At 44.0% G+C, this 13,894-nt stretch overlaps 2 protein-coding genes across 5 annotated transcripts in view; one reads left to right on the forward strand and one right to left on the reverse strand.

Annotated features, from left to right (window-relative positions):
• Positions 1 to 6,701, forward strand: part of RUFY3 (RUN and FYVE domain containing 3) — a 52,878-nt gene extending 46,177 nt beyond the window's left edge. For 3 of the 4 annotated variants that reach the window (XM_042870936.1, XM_042870934.1, XM_042870937.1), the window contains 4 exons: positions 1,216 to 1,295; positions 2,251 to 2,278; positions 3,265 to 3,339; positions 4,206 to 6,701. In XM_042870936.1, coding sequence (XP_042726870.1) covers positions 1,216 to 1,295; positions 2,251 to 2,278; positions 3,265 to 3,339; positions 4,206 to 4,349 — 327 coding nt within the window. In that variant the 3' untranslated portion in view covers positions 4,350 to 6,701. The remainder of the gene's footprint in view (positions 1 to 1,215; positions 1,296 to 2,250; positions 2,279 to 3,264; positions 3,340 to 4,205) is intronic. The other variant, XM_042870935.1, reaches the window with a different exon arrangement.
• Positions 6,702 to 7,014: 313 nt separating this feature from the next.
• GRSF1 (G-rich RNA sequence binding factor 1) lies at positions 7,015 to 13,611 on the reverse strand. The gene is made up of 10 exons (XM_042870941.1): positions 13,426 to 13,611; positions 13,175 to 13,322; positions 12,592 to 12,747; positions 12,130 to 12,270; positions 10,376 to 10,505; positions 8,713 to 8,864; positions 8,446 to 8,570; positions 8,093 to 8,228; positions 7,831 to 7,914; positions 7,015 to 7,153 (listed from the first exon to the last, which is right to left on the reverse strand). The coding sequence occupies exons 1-9, from the start codon at positions 13,609 to 13,611 to the stop codon at positions 7,856 to 7,858; spliced, it is 1,233 nt and encodes a 410-aa protein (XP_042726875.1). The 3' UTR covers positions 7,015 to 7,153; positions 7,831 to 7,855.
• Between the last annotated feature and the right edge of the window lie 283 nt (positions 13,612 to 13,894).

Here is a 13,894-nt window from a genome sequence, read left to right on the forward strand (position 1 = left end):
AATGCATTAGCACATTGATTGTGCTTTCTTTTTTAAAAAAAAAATAAAAAATAAAAAAAATAAAAAAGAAAGTGAAGTGGTAATGTCATGAGTAAGATTGATAGTCCCCAAGTGAAACTCCCTTTTTAGAAGTCATTTGCCTTTGAAAGCGAAAATCTGCCCTACAGCTTTTTCTGTAAACTGAAAGAGGCTCTCTTGCTGGGAACTGGCAGTTGTTTAGGAGAGCAATACTCATAAATTTGAGAATTGGGAAATAGCAGAGGTGGCTTCCAAAAGTCTGATGTACATTGCAGCACTTGAGACTTACCTTTACTGGACTCCCCTGGGCTGCTTTAACCATTCCCTTCTGTTTTTGTTTCTTTTTTCCCTTTTCCCTATCCAGTGTTCAGTGAAGTTACTTACACATCATGATAACTAGCTGCTTTTTTCTGCTGCTTGTTTGACGGTGTGTCACTGGGTGTGGAAGTGGCTGATGGCAAGGGGGGAACAGTGAGATCAGTATTCTCCAAATACAAAAGTAAAGTTTGCCTCCTTTACTCAGCAAGGGTGATCCTGCTGGGAGCAGATGGGGCAATGTGGAAAAAAAAAAAAAAAAAGGGGTTTCATAACAGATTTTTCTTTTGCCACAGAACTTGTAAATGGTTCTAGGTACAATGGAAGTTTGCATTTTCAAGAATGTAAGGGCTTCACTGAGATTATAGTTGCAACACCAGAACCGTGCATGCATTAGTAACTGCCAGCGCTTGACATGTAGGCTGCAGACTGTTTTTGACCTGGTTGTGTTTCCAAGTGTTCTTATGTACCTGCCTGGCTCAAGCTATGACCCAGTTCTTAGCTGGGGAGTGGAAGGGAGGATTTTTCTTTCCTTGCTGAGAGGATTTGTTGCCCTGATCAGTCTATACAAACTAATAACTTTAAAAAGTGACTGAAGTTTCCTGTCCTCTAGTAAAAGGAAACCATTGGACATGATTAAGAATCCAGCTTTGAAACTTGAAATCAACTTTTCTTCATAGCAGAAATAAAATACAGAGCTGCTCCTGGGGTGCATTTGTGTTTTTATGCTTTTGTATGCCCATGCCAAGGGGGGACAGTGTGATCAGTGTTCTCCAAGTACAAAACTAAAGTCTCCCTCTGCAGTGTCAGCAGTGTGGCAAAGGTGAACTCTTTGTTAGCATGCTAACATCGTTTGACTGACCAGTAAATCCTTTTTGGTAGGATGGGAAGCTCAAAATCCAAGAGGAAAACGCCAAACTGAAGCAGCCCCCGAGAGAGGAAAACAGTGTCCTGCCACATAAGTATGGAAGAAAGTGCATCTCATTTTTGTCTTCTCTCTTTCTGATTCTTGCTCCTCCTTCTCTGATTTCTTTGTTGCTGGATGGGAATTTTGGAATAGCATGATTTCCCTGGCTAAGAAAGCATTTCAGCCTCCTGCCCCATTGTTAAAATCTCTCCACATTTTCAGATTGTTGTGATAGGATTTGTTTGGCATTTGGAAGGTAAGATGAAGATTTGTTTTTGAATGTGAAGATACGTTTAAAGACAAATAGGGAAGAACTCTGTAATGAGGGTGTTGCTTAGAGACAGCTTTTTTGAACTACTCTCAATGCCAGTGACAATGTGCCCTGCTCTGACAGTGTGCTGAATGCTGATAAAATGGTGATTGGAAAAGTATTGTCTTAAAAATATCATAAGCTCTATTCAGGTCTTTTTATTTGGCCATTAAATACCTTCCAGTCTTGTGCTTTTTGCACCTGTCTCACAGTGTGTAAGCTATGAACATTGGTCTGCCCATTTGTCTGGAAGTCTTCATAACAACAGAACATAACCATTCCCAGATCTAGAGGATCAAACATTTTGCAGTCATAACTTCAAAGCTACTTCTAAACTGTGCGTGCTGTCTAAATTGCTTTTTCCACATTCACGCTCCCCTTTTTTCTTCTCTTCTGAAGTCATTTTACAAGCATTTCTATTTAGCCAAGAGCGTGCTGCCTCAGCTGGCAGTATTCATTCTAGAGCACCAGTCACTGCTGCCTCTTTGCTTTCCTGTTTGATGAAGCTTATATGTGCTTCAGCTCTCATGTGTGAGCAGGCTTGGCAGTGTGGTTTTGAGGAAATAAAACCAGAAATGAGCGCAGGTAGGATTTTAATAACAGGATGAAGGGTCCTTTGATACATAGTCCCTGTGTTTTTCTCATAAGTAGCAGCGTGATTGAGGCACTGGCTCAAACTAATGATGGTTTTCTCTTGTAGGTTACAGAGCAGCACTCAGGAGGAGCAGGTTGGTGATGCCTTTTCTTGCATTCAAATACTAGCGAGTGTGCTGGGGGAGCTCCTGGGTCACTACAGTGCTGCTTATCTCAGTAGAAAGGCTTTTAGTTGTCAGCGCTGCATTTATGTGAGTCTATTTCATTCCCTCAACAAAAGTGTGTTATTTTGGAACTAATATTAAATCCTTTTGTAATTCCTTTGCCCCATGCCTTTTCTGGGTTAGTGTCTTGAAAAAGAACAAGGAAGGCATAATTTTGTATTTTGTGAAAATGGCAGTGTGTAACAGCCTTGGTCTGGGTTAGGGTTTTGCAAGTTCCTTTGGAGGCTACAGGGGAAGAGTTATTTGTTTGTGTTTGGTTGGCTGCTTCTGTGTATGTCAAATTGACCCAAGCGTGCTCTTTCTCCCTTGGGTGCCTGGCAAAGCCTGGCTAGAGCCACCAACTCTCAAATGGATGCTACAATGCACATTTAGTCCCATCTACTAGGAATTTCTACCATCATCACCAATTATTCCTGGTGAAAAAAGAGATTTTGTTCCCCAAAGCTCCTGCCTTGCTCCTGGGCCCAGTAATCTCTGTGTAGGTCTGTAAACAAAGCTGCATAGTGCATGGCTTGTAGAGCTGTACTGTGCTTCTTGGTCCACCCTTGGAACTCAGGTTTGCCAGCTGGGCTGAGTGCTGAAGAGGAGAGGGTGACTTTTTAGGACTCAGCCTCTTAGTTGATTTTGGTTACTTCTAAGCTTTTTAGTGAGGGACAGCAAAAGGTAATATCACTATTACAGGTACCCTTCAGATTTTAGTGCAGCTGTCCTGCAAATAAATGTGTTAGTCCTGTGTGGCTTCCTGGTGCACTGTGTAAAAGGGAGGGCTTAAAAACACAACAGTGTGAAGTCTTCATCCCTGTTATAAAATAAGGATCATCCACAGAGCTTTGCTACCAAAGCCATGGAAAGCAGGCAAATAAAGCAGAATGTGTTGGCTTTTATTGTGGGTTCAGGAACAGCCATCAGGACCTGGAAATGCTCAGATCTGCCAGCTCTGCCAGGAAGAAAGCAGCCGAAGCAAGAAAAAGGTAACTCCAAGGATTTACACTGTCATCTCAGCTGTGTGGTGAATGTGCATTTCCTTTTATTTATATTCTTAATGAGATGGTCAAGGTGTTTTCCCGGGCAGTCTCTGAGATCAATTAGAAGCAAGGATTGTTAACACTTGCAGCTCCACTTTCCTTCATTGATGCTGAGGAGCAGTTTGTAAGGAAACAGTCAAGGCACTCTTAAAAACTGTTATCAGTGCAGTGAACATTCTGGTCTCACTGTTGTTGCATACTTAAGAGATGAGGAAGCAGGTGTCATTTGGTTGTATTTTCCCCTGGTTTACCTCACCTACCAAGATTTGAACCAGAGGGCTTTGCTGGGAAGCTGGGGACAAACTGCTCCTTCCAGGCAGTGTGAGTGAGCTTCTGGCATGCAGGGCTCTGACCTCCACTCTTGCATAGAGGTGGACCAGTACCACGTTTCCAAATAGCCCCTGGAAATATCTAGGAGGAAGTAAGGGAGCACAGCAAGGTCACCTGGCTAGGGAGCTTTCAGAGTGGTGACTAGTCTGTCCAGTATATTTATATGGCTATAAAATAAATGTGCATCACTTGTGACAAAATGCTCTAGCTGCAACTGGACTGAAGCAATTAAAACTTGAATGCTTCATTTTTGGTAACTCCTACCTACCTTTACTACAAGTCTTCACCTACTCTTTGACATAATGAGCTCCATGGTAGCCTGGTCCTGAGCACAAGGACAAGTTTCTGGTCTTCAGAGGGGGCATCTTTCTCTCGTCCAGTAGAGGATTTGAGTTAACTGAAGGTTATAGAGAGAAAACTCAAGTTTATTTTTTTGACCTGTGTCTTTAGTATCCTGTAATTTTTCTGTACTCTTCCTCCAGAATATCTGCAAGAACTGTGGTGGTATCTTCTGTGAAGCCTGTTCAGCAAACGAGCTGCCCCTCCCATCCAGTATTAACCCAGAGCGTGTCTGCAATCCCTGTCACAAGCAACTCATCCAGCAGTATTCCAACAGTCCCTTGTAGGAGGCAGGCTGCAGAGTGTGGTGAGACCATACAAATTGTTGTAGCAGGTGATTGTCTCTGGAGTTGTTCAAGGGGAATTTGAAGACGCTTACCTGTGTTGTTTGGAGGGGGAAAGCAGCTTTATGCTGTTTTACTCAAGAGACTGCAAACAGAACACCCTGAGCTTCCCCTCTACAAAAATCTGCCAGCTCTCTGACCTGGGCTTGTGCTGAGGAGAACTGCTTGAGGAATGTCACACCAAGTGGCCGTAAGGTGTGATCAGGCAGCCTTAGGATGCTGCAAGAACAGAGCCCCCACCCAAGAAAGAGCCATGTGTCTGTGTGTGCAAGGCAGGAGCGTGTCAAGTGAGGGCATGCTGCTGCTAAGCAATGGCTCACTAAAAGCAAAATGAGAGCATTTTCTAATCCTCATGTCTGGCTGCACTTGAAACACCATTTCCCCTTTTCCTGCTGTCTTTGACAATCTGGCTCAACTGTGCTCCTTCAGTGCCAGGAGTCCAGGTAACAATACCAACGACAACAAAAAAAAGCATTTTCTGACACTGTTCTTTGATCCAGTCCTCCAGCAGTAGGCTTGCTATGCAAATCATTATCAAACAAAGCTGTGAAATGATCCTTTATTTTTAGGGACTTCAGAGAGGGCTAAGATTTTCTTTTTTGGTGTGTGTGACATTGGAGAACTGATCCACACTGATCCAGCACACAAATGTTTAAAGGCATCTCTGACCTTCCTACTGGAGACCCTCACTGTGACTTCGTGACCACAAAATGGTGGCCAATCCAAAGAGCTACAGAACCTCTATCTTGATGTTCTGGGGGAATAGGAGTTCCAACGGTTTAGTTACAAATTACCATTGCACAAAGAGTTTAAGGCCACGTCTTCGCACCTCTCTCCTTTGTGTACATAAAAAAGTGATTTTAATACAGCTGGTATTTCACTGGTTTTGCATTAGATCAAAATGAAAGTGAGATGAACTCAACAGTGCTTTTCACCTTTAAGATATCCTGATGTAAAACAGTTTTAAAAGTTTTCATACTTTGTGCTCCATCAATCTTTGTTGCTGTGACTTCAAGGACACGTTACTCCAAAAAGTATTGGTGACTTCCTCATAAAGCACATATGCTTCACGTCAGTTTATTTGGTCTGATACTGGAAGCCTACATCAGTCTTCAGGGCCACAGGATGTTTTGTAAACTATAGAAAATTGATGTATTTATATGTGACAAAGGCATCTGGCTCTAAGCTACTATCCCCTAATAAAATTTGTGTAATTCCTCAGAGGAATTCATTAGACTGGCTGGAACTGCACTAAAAAGTATATCAGAGTTGGGGTTTTTCACATGGTTGGTGCTAGAGTTAGTTTGTCCCAGAAATTTTTCTTTCCTAGTTCCTTGCAGGTCTCAGTGTATTCAGCTGTCCAAGCGCTCCACCTCCCCTCATTGCCCTTCATAGACAGAGCACTAAACAAAGGGGAGCAAGCTTCAGAGTTTTCCTTTTTCTGCCCTTTGTGGTAGTTACCTTGCTGCTATCCTTTAAAGTAGGCAAGAAATTGTGAGTGGTGTTGAAATTTGAGAAGCCTAGAATTCAAGTGTGAGCAAACACTGCTTTCACAGGGTGAGATGCCATAGCTAAGGCACAAGATACCAAATTTGTAAGTTTTGTGTACACATTGGTACACGCTTAAGAGATTGCAAATTCCTGCATCCAAATCCAGAGAGACTCATTCTGCAGGAGAAAGTCTGACCCAGGCAATTTCAGTGCTGAAGGATTTAACTGGAAACCAGGCACTTACTGTGAAGTAACTTTAATGCTGGTACATCTGAGCAATTTCACAGCTCTGAAGTGACAGCTTATCTGCGACCTCTACATAACTTCCCACTGTTCAGCAGGAGTGGCTGCTGCAATTCTTGCTTGAAGTGAAGGCTAAAATGATCTTTATGTCTTTATTCTTTATTCTGCTTATCTTTAAAGCAGAACAGTTCTCGAGCAGGTCCTTTACAGTTACAGTATGCAAACAGCCCTTTACAGAGGCAGCTGAAAATCCTTCAAAATAGGGCTCTGGTTGCTGTAATTAAAACTGGCATTTGAAAAGGTGTGAGATGATGATGTCAGCTATCTGTGTTCACACACAACTCCTTCCTGATTTCTTTGACTCAGTGAAGGGCTCTGCTTTTAAGTACTGGTTGTTGTGCTTTATGATGCTGCAAATGTTCAAGGCACATTTGCTCACATACTGGTGGTAATGCTGAATTTTTGGGTTTATACCTGGACATTTGGAGTGGGGGGAGCAGATAGCAGTTTTTCTGATATTAATTTTGTTCCACATGTAGTAATAAAAACTTTCTCATCTGGCTCCTGTGTCCTGAGTGGTCTTTCCCTTCTGCTTTGGCCTTCTGCTTTGGCTATGGCTATGAAAGTATTTCAAAACCAGTAGCAGATGCCAACAAAGAAATTAAAGATACGTGGCCAGCAGGAACAAGGAATAAGCTATGTTTGCTGCCTTCTGTGTATTGGGATCTTAGACCACTTGATTGTTGTTAGTTGTCCACACTGGTGTTTTGTTAATACTTTGTTAGCACTGTGCAGCTTAAGACTAGAACTGCTTTGTCCCGCAGCATTTGCCATTCCTCCAGAACAGCTTTTTCTACCTCTGTGACAGACAGTCTTTCTATGATGTATCAACACGCTTTATTACATGCTGTTACATAAATCCAAATGGTATTTTATACAGCTTATCCTTGTAATTGAACAGCAACTCTCATACTCCATCTTTGCTTGTACCCTAGGAATGCGTTCACTTTGACCTATGAAGACAGTGGGGGGAAAAAAAGAGAGAAACCATCACTACTTCATTGCAGCTTATTATTCTCTTTTTCTGAAAATGCACCACTGCATTTTATTTCAAAGTATTGCTGCCAATACTGCAATTGTAGAATTTAGCATTTTTCAAAAAATGTCACCCAAAAGGATAAGATGCAAACAGCCTGTGAGAGAGAACTGCCACGTGCAGCTGAAGTAAGTCATACACAGAGGGGAGCCAGAAGCAGTTCTGGGTGCTACTCCTCTACTTCCATGCTAGAGACTGCAGCCACATCAGAAATTCTAACAGGTGAAAACTAGCACAGCTGCAAGGGGAAGAGGAAAATGCAAGTGGAAAAAGCATTCTGGCACATTCCAGCAGGCCTCAGCTGTGCCAGGGTGAGTCCCAGGGAGGTGGTGTGGTGACTGTAGTGCAGCAACCTCTGCCAGCTCTGGCTGTCACCTCAGACATGCACTGCTACCCCTCTGCCACAAAAAGTTGTTTTCGTGTAATCTGAATGCACAGGCCTGTGTGCCTAGGCTTGATGCCTCACCTCAGATTAGCTGTGATGATCAGCTTAAGCCACTTGCTCTAATTAACAGCCCAGATGCTATTTGAAATTCAAAGTATGAAGTATACTAACAGTGAAAAAGGAACAATTGAAAAGAAGGATGCACTCACCAAATCTGAGATCTCACCGCTGTCACTAGTGGTGTCCTGCAGCCTTTGGATGTTCCTTTGGGAATACTTCAACAGCACCAAACTCTAGGGAACAACATGGGAAAGGTATTTTGTAATCAGAGACTTGCAGATAGGATAATCTGGAAATCTGGTTTTCAAACAATCCTGTTGCATAGGGTACTACCAGTAGCTAGACAAGAACGGCCAAAGTACCTGAGGATCTACGTCTTGGAGTTGTGGAACTCCTTTCCTCTTTACTTACGCAGCTGTGCCCTCTCCTTAGCCATTGCAGCAACTGCGTCATCATAGCTCTCAAAATGCACGTCAGCTTCGCCTGTGGCAACTCCATCGGAGTTGTATTCTAATAGGATCCTTCTGGGCCTCAGAGGAGCAAAAAACTGAAAAGAAGGAAAAACAGGGATCCAAAAGGTGAATATAGTGAGAAAGAATCAAGAAGAATACACTCCATTACCAGAAAACCTCACGTTTTTGCTCATAACCCACATCCAGCCATGGGAACTGAGCACATGAGAAACACAAGACTCCCTCCCCTTCCAGGTGAAGTCGATGCACAGCCAACAACTAAATTTGATGCATACTTTTACTGCTACTTACATCTATTATGTCTTGGGCGCTAACTTGTGTAGGAAAGCCCCTCACGTGGACGGTGCGTAGTGATGATAAGATGCTCCCAGATTGCGAAGAAGGCCCTGAGCTTTCTGCTGCTTCGCTAGCCACTTCTGTGGAAAGGAGGAGAAACATCATTAACACCTACAATTATCGCTTTCCTTACATGAAGGTTGTGACAGCAGGGTCGTGCTCTCAGCAGCAGACAGTGACGGTGCCTCAAAGAACACACGCATGCTACAGGGCCAGGCTCACCCTTCTCTCTTTCGGCACTGGAGCCTCTGGTGGAATCCAACTCCCTTTCTTCCACAGTGGATCCAAGCTCTCTTCTCAGTCTTATCATCTCCTTGCGAAGAGACAAATGTCTCTGCATTTCACGCTTTGTACTTATATATACTTCTATATATCTAGGATTACAAGGAAACAATTACATGGCACTCCCTGTACTTCCACAAAGAACTCAGGCATTTGAAACAGTACAATTACTGTGCACAATGTTCTCCTGTCTCATCTCTGCTCACATATTTTCTGTGAGAGCCACAGATGGTGTGCAGTTACAATTTGGGGTTAACTGGCAAGCAGTACTTTTGAAGAACTTATTTAGATTGCACAGTAATGCCTATGACATCGCTTTTCAATGTGTAATGAGGCACTCAATCTCATGTATAAACCCACATGCTGTGAGCCAGTTTGTTCTGACAAGATCTTTAGTGATTGGTGTTACATGAAATTCTTTCAGGAGTAACATCAATGGCTTACATGCCAAAGCTATGTTTTGCTGCAGAAATGCAGCACTACTTAAAGACATTCTCTTTCCTGCAGTAGCATGCAGCCTTTTGAACAGCCTTATAAAGGAGTCTCTTTTCCCCCAATGTACTTCTGCAAACTGTTTATCCTGATCACTCCAACTTTCAGTTAAAATAAATAAATAAATAAATAAAAATCTATATATATCTATATGACTTAATCCCAAAGCAGACTAACTAAGCAAGCAGATACACAAGATGCATAGGACCATACTGAATACTTCAGGGGAGCCTAAGATTTTACTGCTATGAAATTGGTAGGATGAAATGTAATAAGGTGTGCATAAAAGTTGCAGGAGAAATACACCAAGATGTAATGCAATGTTATGGAAATCTAGCAAAATCCCACTTATGCTGCAGAAAGAAATAGTTGGAAAAAAACATCCTATTCCCCAATTTAAGTATAAAGTATTACATATATAAAGTATTAAAGTTGCACTTCCATCTCTAGCCATCTATGCCAGAGCCCCTTACTCAGACCCTCCAATGTTTCAGAGCTGGCAACAGTACCAGCTGGGCCTCACATAGGTTTAACTATTTGGTGTTTAGTCAGACATTTCCACAGAACAGAAGAAATAATGCCACGGAGAAGGGGGGAATGTGGCTATCCATATTTCCTCTCTTCTCAGCAAGAGCAGACACAATAAAGGAAATAATCTCATGTACAGCCTGACTGAGCTCACAGCTCAGCATCCTGCACCAGGGCTCAGCACAAATAACTTTTCTGGACAAATGACAAAAAATGTTGGCAGCAGTTTTGGAAACTTTGGAAATAGTTTCTTCAGTAGTTACTCAGGTATATGAAGCTGGGTAGGTGAGTCAATTAAAGCCTTGTTCCATGTTCCATCACAACAAAAAAGAAAATAATGGCAAAATGTGAATTAATTAATCCCTATTGGAGGGTAGGAAAATATGTCAGGTCACTGAATTATTGGGTACACCTGCAGAGCAGTGGCTTAACATGGGCAGGGGGACAAACACAAAGAAAAACTAAATCTGAGTATGAGATAACAGGCAAAGCAGCTGATATTACGCTGAGAGGCAAGCTATAAGTCACACCACATGCTTTATACCAAGTTCTTCTACCCTCTAAACCATAGCAAAGCACCTACCTATTCTCCATGTACTCCTTATGCCTTAGTAGGGCTTTAGCTACCATTTCCGGAGCTGCAAACTGCACATAAGCTTCTCCAGTTTTTCTTTCTCCCCGATAAACAAAAGTTATGTCAGTTATCCGCAAACCTATTAGCAGGATGGGGAGAAGAAGGCATTTACATTGTTAGGAACTTGTGCTATGGCTTAGAAAGACATCTATCTCTTCCCTAACTCCTTGTTTGGGCAAATGAACGTAGCAGCTCCTAATCCTGAAATAATTTCCCATCAGCCAAAATATATATGTATTTTTAACTTTTCAAAAAATTCCAAATTATTGGTTTTACGTTAGCTTTCGCAGAAGCCTTAATTGCCAGTGATAGCTCTGCAACAGATTGATTTAAACATTATGTGACCGTTGGTGATCAATTAAAAAACCTACAGCCAGTGACCTTCACATTTGGCATCATATTGGCTGTCATTGAACCTTAGTGCTGGAGAACTGTGGCCATGCCCACCGGCAGTAGGAGAAACGCCAGAAGGAAGAAGTGGTTTCAGTTTACTCTACAACCTGATCTCCTGAGAAATGCTGATTATTTCTGCAAACACCAGGAAAGCTTCTTTTCTATTAAATATATGCAGAAATCAGCTGGCTTGCTTCAGCCCTAAGGGCAGGGAACACACATTCTACTCAACAGCTGCTTGGCTGAACAGTTCTGCAACAACTAAGCTAGAAGTGGCACAGGCTGCCCAGAGAGATGGTGGTAGCCCCGTTCCTGGAAACACCCAAGGTCAGGCTGGACAAGGCTCTAAACATCATGATGTGGGTTAGGTATCTCTGTTCCTTGCCGAGGGTTGGACTTGATGGCCTTTAAAAGTCCCTTCCAACTCAAATGATCCTATGATTCTGACTGTTCACATGAACAAGACATTATTTAAAAAACCAAACTGTAAAAACCCACTAAACTTAGCTACTAGAGTTTTAACGTTACCATACATTATCTGTTATGATAATATTGCAAAGCCCTACGCTGCACTCTCTTGTCCTGAAGATACCTGGGGCTCTTCCATCTGAAGAGAAGATGGGGGGAATCTCATCACTGTTTACAAATATCTAAAGTGGAGTCAAACTGATGGCAGGTTCTTTTTGGCAGTGAGCAACAGAACAAGGGGCAATGGGCAGAAAATGGGCAATAGGGAGTTCCATATTAACACAACAAAGAACTTTACTATGAGAGTGATGGAATACTGGAACAGCTGCTCAGAGAGGTAGTAGAGTCTCCTCCGGAGATACTCAAGACCTGACTGGATGCCTTCCTGTGTGACTTGCTGTAGGGAACTGCTTTAGCAGGGGGTTGGACTCAGTGATCTCTAGTATTCCTTTCCAACCACTACAATTCTGTGATTCTGTCCTTTAACAGGCATATATCTTTCTTTCTGGCAATTTCTGTACAATTAGCAATCTCAATGCAAAAAAAACCTGAATTTAGATTCCTCCCTTTATTTTTTCCCCCTAAATGAGTGCTGCAAATACTGACATTATGACAGACGTCCAGAAAGTCAAAGGCAGCCAATGATCTTCGAGCCAAAAGCTTGTTCAGAAAGCTTTAGTTGCTTCTAACAGCAGGAGGATAGCAGTTTGTGATGCTACTTAAAGTGTTCATGGCTGCATGTGCTCTTTCAGCTCTCACTTAGGGGAATGACTGCTAAGCTAAACATGAACTCAGAGCACAAAATACCTCATAAACAGAGAGCAAAAATTAGTTTGATTTACCTGCAAAAAAATCTGCAATGTCATCCTCTGTGGAGTCGAACGGAAGGCCTCTGAGAAGTACGACTCCATCGCTCATGACTTGCGACTCATACCGCAGGCTCTGCAGTAAGCCATCTACATCTTTATCATGAATTTCATGGACTGCAAGGCACAAAACATGTTTTCCTTCATGGTACAGAGAAGGTAGCTCCGCATTCACTTTCTTCTAAGGCATCACTCCTTCCCCCCTCACACATGCACAACTTCATCTTCTTTCCCCACACTGCTCCCATATAACTCAATGGTTCTCCACATCACAAGTGACTTTGCTATTCCCACACAGCTCACAAAGCTTTGACTTCACAGTGCCTTGTTTGCCAATTTTTGCTCCCCACTGTCCCCCTGGTACCAGCCTGTTCCTGTAGTCAAGCAGTTCCAACTATCATGTTTTCTTTCCATTTAACTTGTGCTGCTCAAACTCACCTTTTACGTAACGTGTGCCCATGTATCTCAAGTTCTTTTCTAGTGCTTTCTGGACATCTGCTTTTGACTCAAGCTCGATCAAGGCATCTCCCCTGCGCCTCCCATCCCTGTTTAGGAGGAAGTGTATGCCATTCTCACCATTCCGAATCTTACAGCCTGGAAATGGGGGAACACAGGACAGAGATATGTGCAGCTGTGTCAAGCGCGGGGAGCTTTTGATCCCAGACTAAACATTTGAGTTCTACACAAAGCTGTTCCCCTCCCCTAAGCGCATGCTGAGAAACTCACATTTCTACCCTGAACTCTAACACACAGTGCTTTTCACAAAGAGAGGGGTCTGGTGTCCCTTAGGGACACGGCTTAGCGGGCAATGTTGGTGGTGGACCGATGATTAGCTAAGTGATCTTAGAGGTCATTTCCAGCCTTCATGGTTCCCCGGTTCTATGACTCACACTTTCCACTGCTGTGTAAATGGACGATGCACGCCCTTATATTATTTTCTTTCCGGTAACTAACTGTTAGCTAATCGTTACGTTTTGTAAGAGCACAGTGAACCGTTACGGAGGCCAAGCAGCTCCCTTACTATCAAAGAAGGCCATCATCTCCTTCTTAGTACACGCAAAGGGGAAGCCATGAGCCCTGATGAGAAACACGGAGTCCTCGATCTCTTCCTTGGGAGGCTCCGGGTCCTGCTCCGCGAGCTGCCCTTCCTGTGTCGGCGAGTCGATAACCTGCCAACCGAGAGCCATCAGCGGAAAAGCGGGAAGTCGCGCGGCCGTCCCCCGCGGCCTCCGCCACAGCGCCCCTCGGCCCGCCGCCATCTTGGGCCCCTACCTGGCTGTAGCGGCGCGCGGCGGCGAGGAGCGGGGCCGCGGCCTGAGACGCTCCCGGCCCGAGGGAGGCGGCGGCGCTGAAGAGGCGGCGGCGGGCGGGCGGCGGGCGCAGGCAGGAGGGCAGCGGCCACGGGCGGCGGCCCAGCAGCAACGCGGCCACGCCGCGGCGAGCGACGGCGGCGGCCATGATCGGCGGGCGGAGAGGTAAGCGCGGCTCCGCCTCCCCTCCCCAGGAAGCTCCGGCAGGGGAGGGCGGGAAGCGACTGGCCCGGGCGGGCGGCCTGAGGTGCGCGGGGGGAGAAAGCGTTGCGGCTTTAGGGGTGGCGGGTCGTCCCGTAGTGCTGCCGTCCCGTTAATTTCCCTTCTGTGTTTTTTGTCTGTGTTTCAAAACCGTAAACTTATTCTAAGTGATATCGCTGTTTCCAGCCGTTGCTTTTATAAACTGTTTATGTCACAGACTCCTATAGGAC

This window comes from Lagopus leucura, unplaced genomic scaffold, assembly GCF_019238085.1.
Source record: "Lagopus leucura isolate 7727_CA_CO unplaced genomic scaffold, USGS_WTPT01 Super-Scaffold_100004, whole genome shotgun sequence".
In the NCBI taxonomy this organism is placed as follows: domain Eukaryota; kingdom Metazoa; phylum Chordata; class Aves; order Galliformes; family Phasianidae; genus Lagopus; species Lagopus leucura.

Bases quoted from the DNA above. Each gene is read 5' to 3' on its own strand.
- GRSF1 (XM_042870941.1), bottom strand. From the start codon at position 13,611: ATGGCCGCCGCCGTCGCTCGCCGCGGCGTGGCCGCGTTGCTGCTGGGC. The intron at 12,271-12,591 runs GTGAGTTTGAGC...TGTGCCTTGCAG, and splicing joins GGGCACACGTTACGTAAAAG to TCCATGAAATTCATGATAAA. The intron at 8,229-8,445 runs GTAAGTAGCAGT...CCTTCTTTTCAG, and splicing joins GCGCCCAAGACATAATAGAT to TTTTTTGCTCCTCTGAGGCC.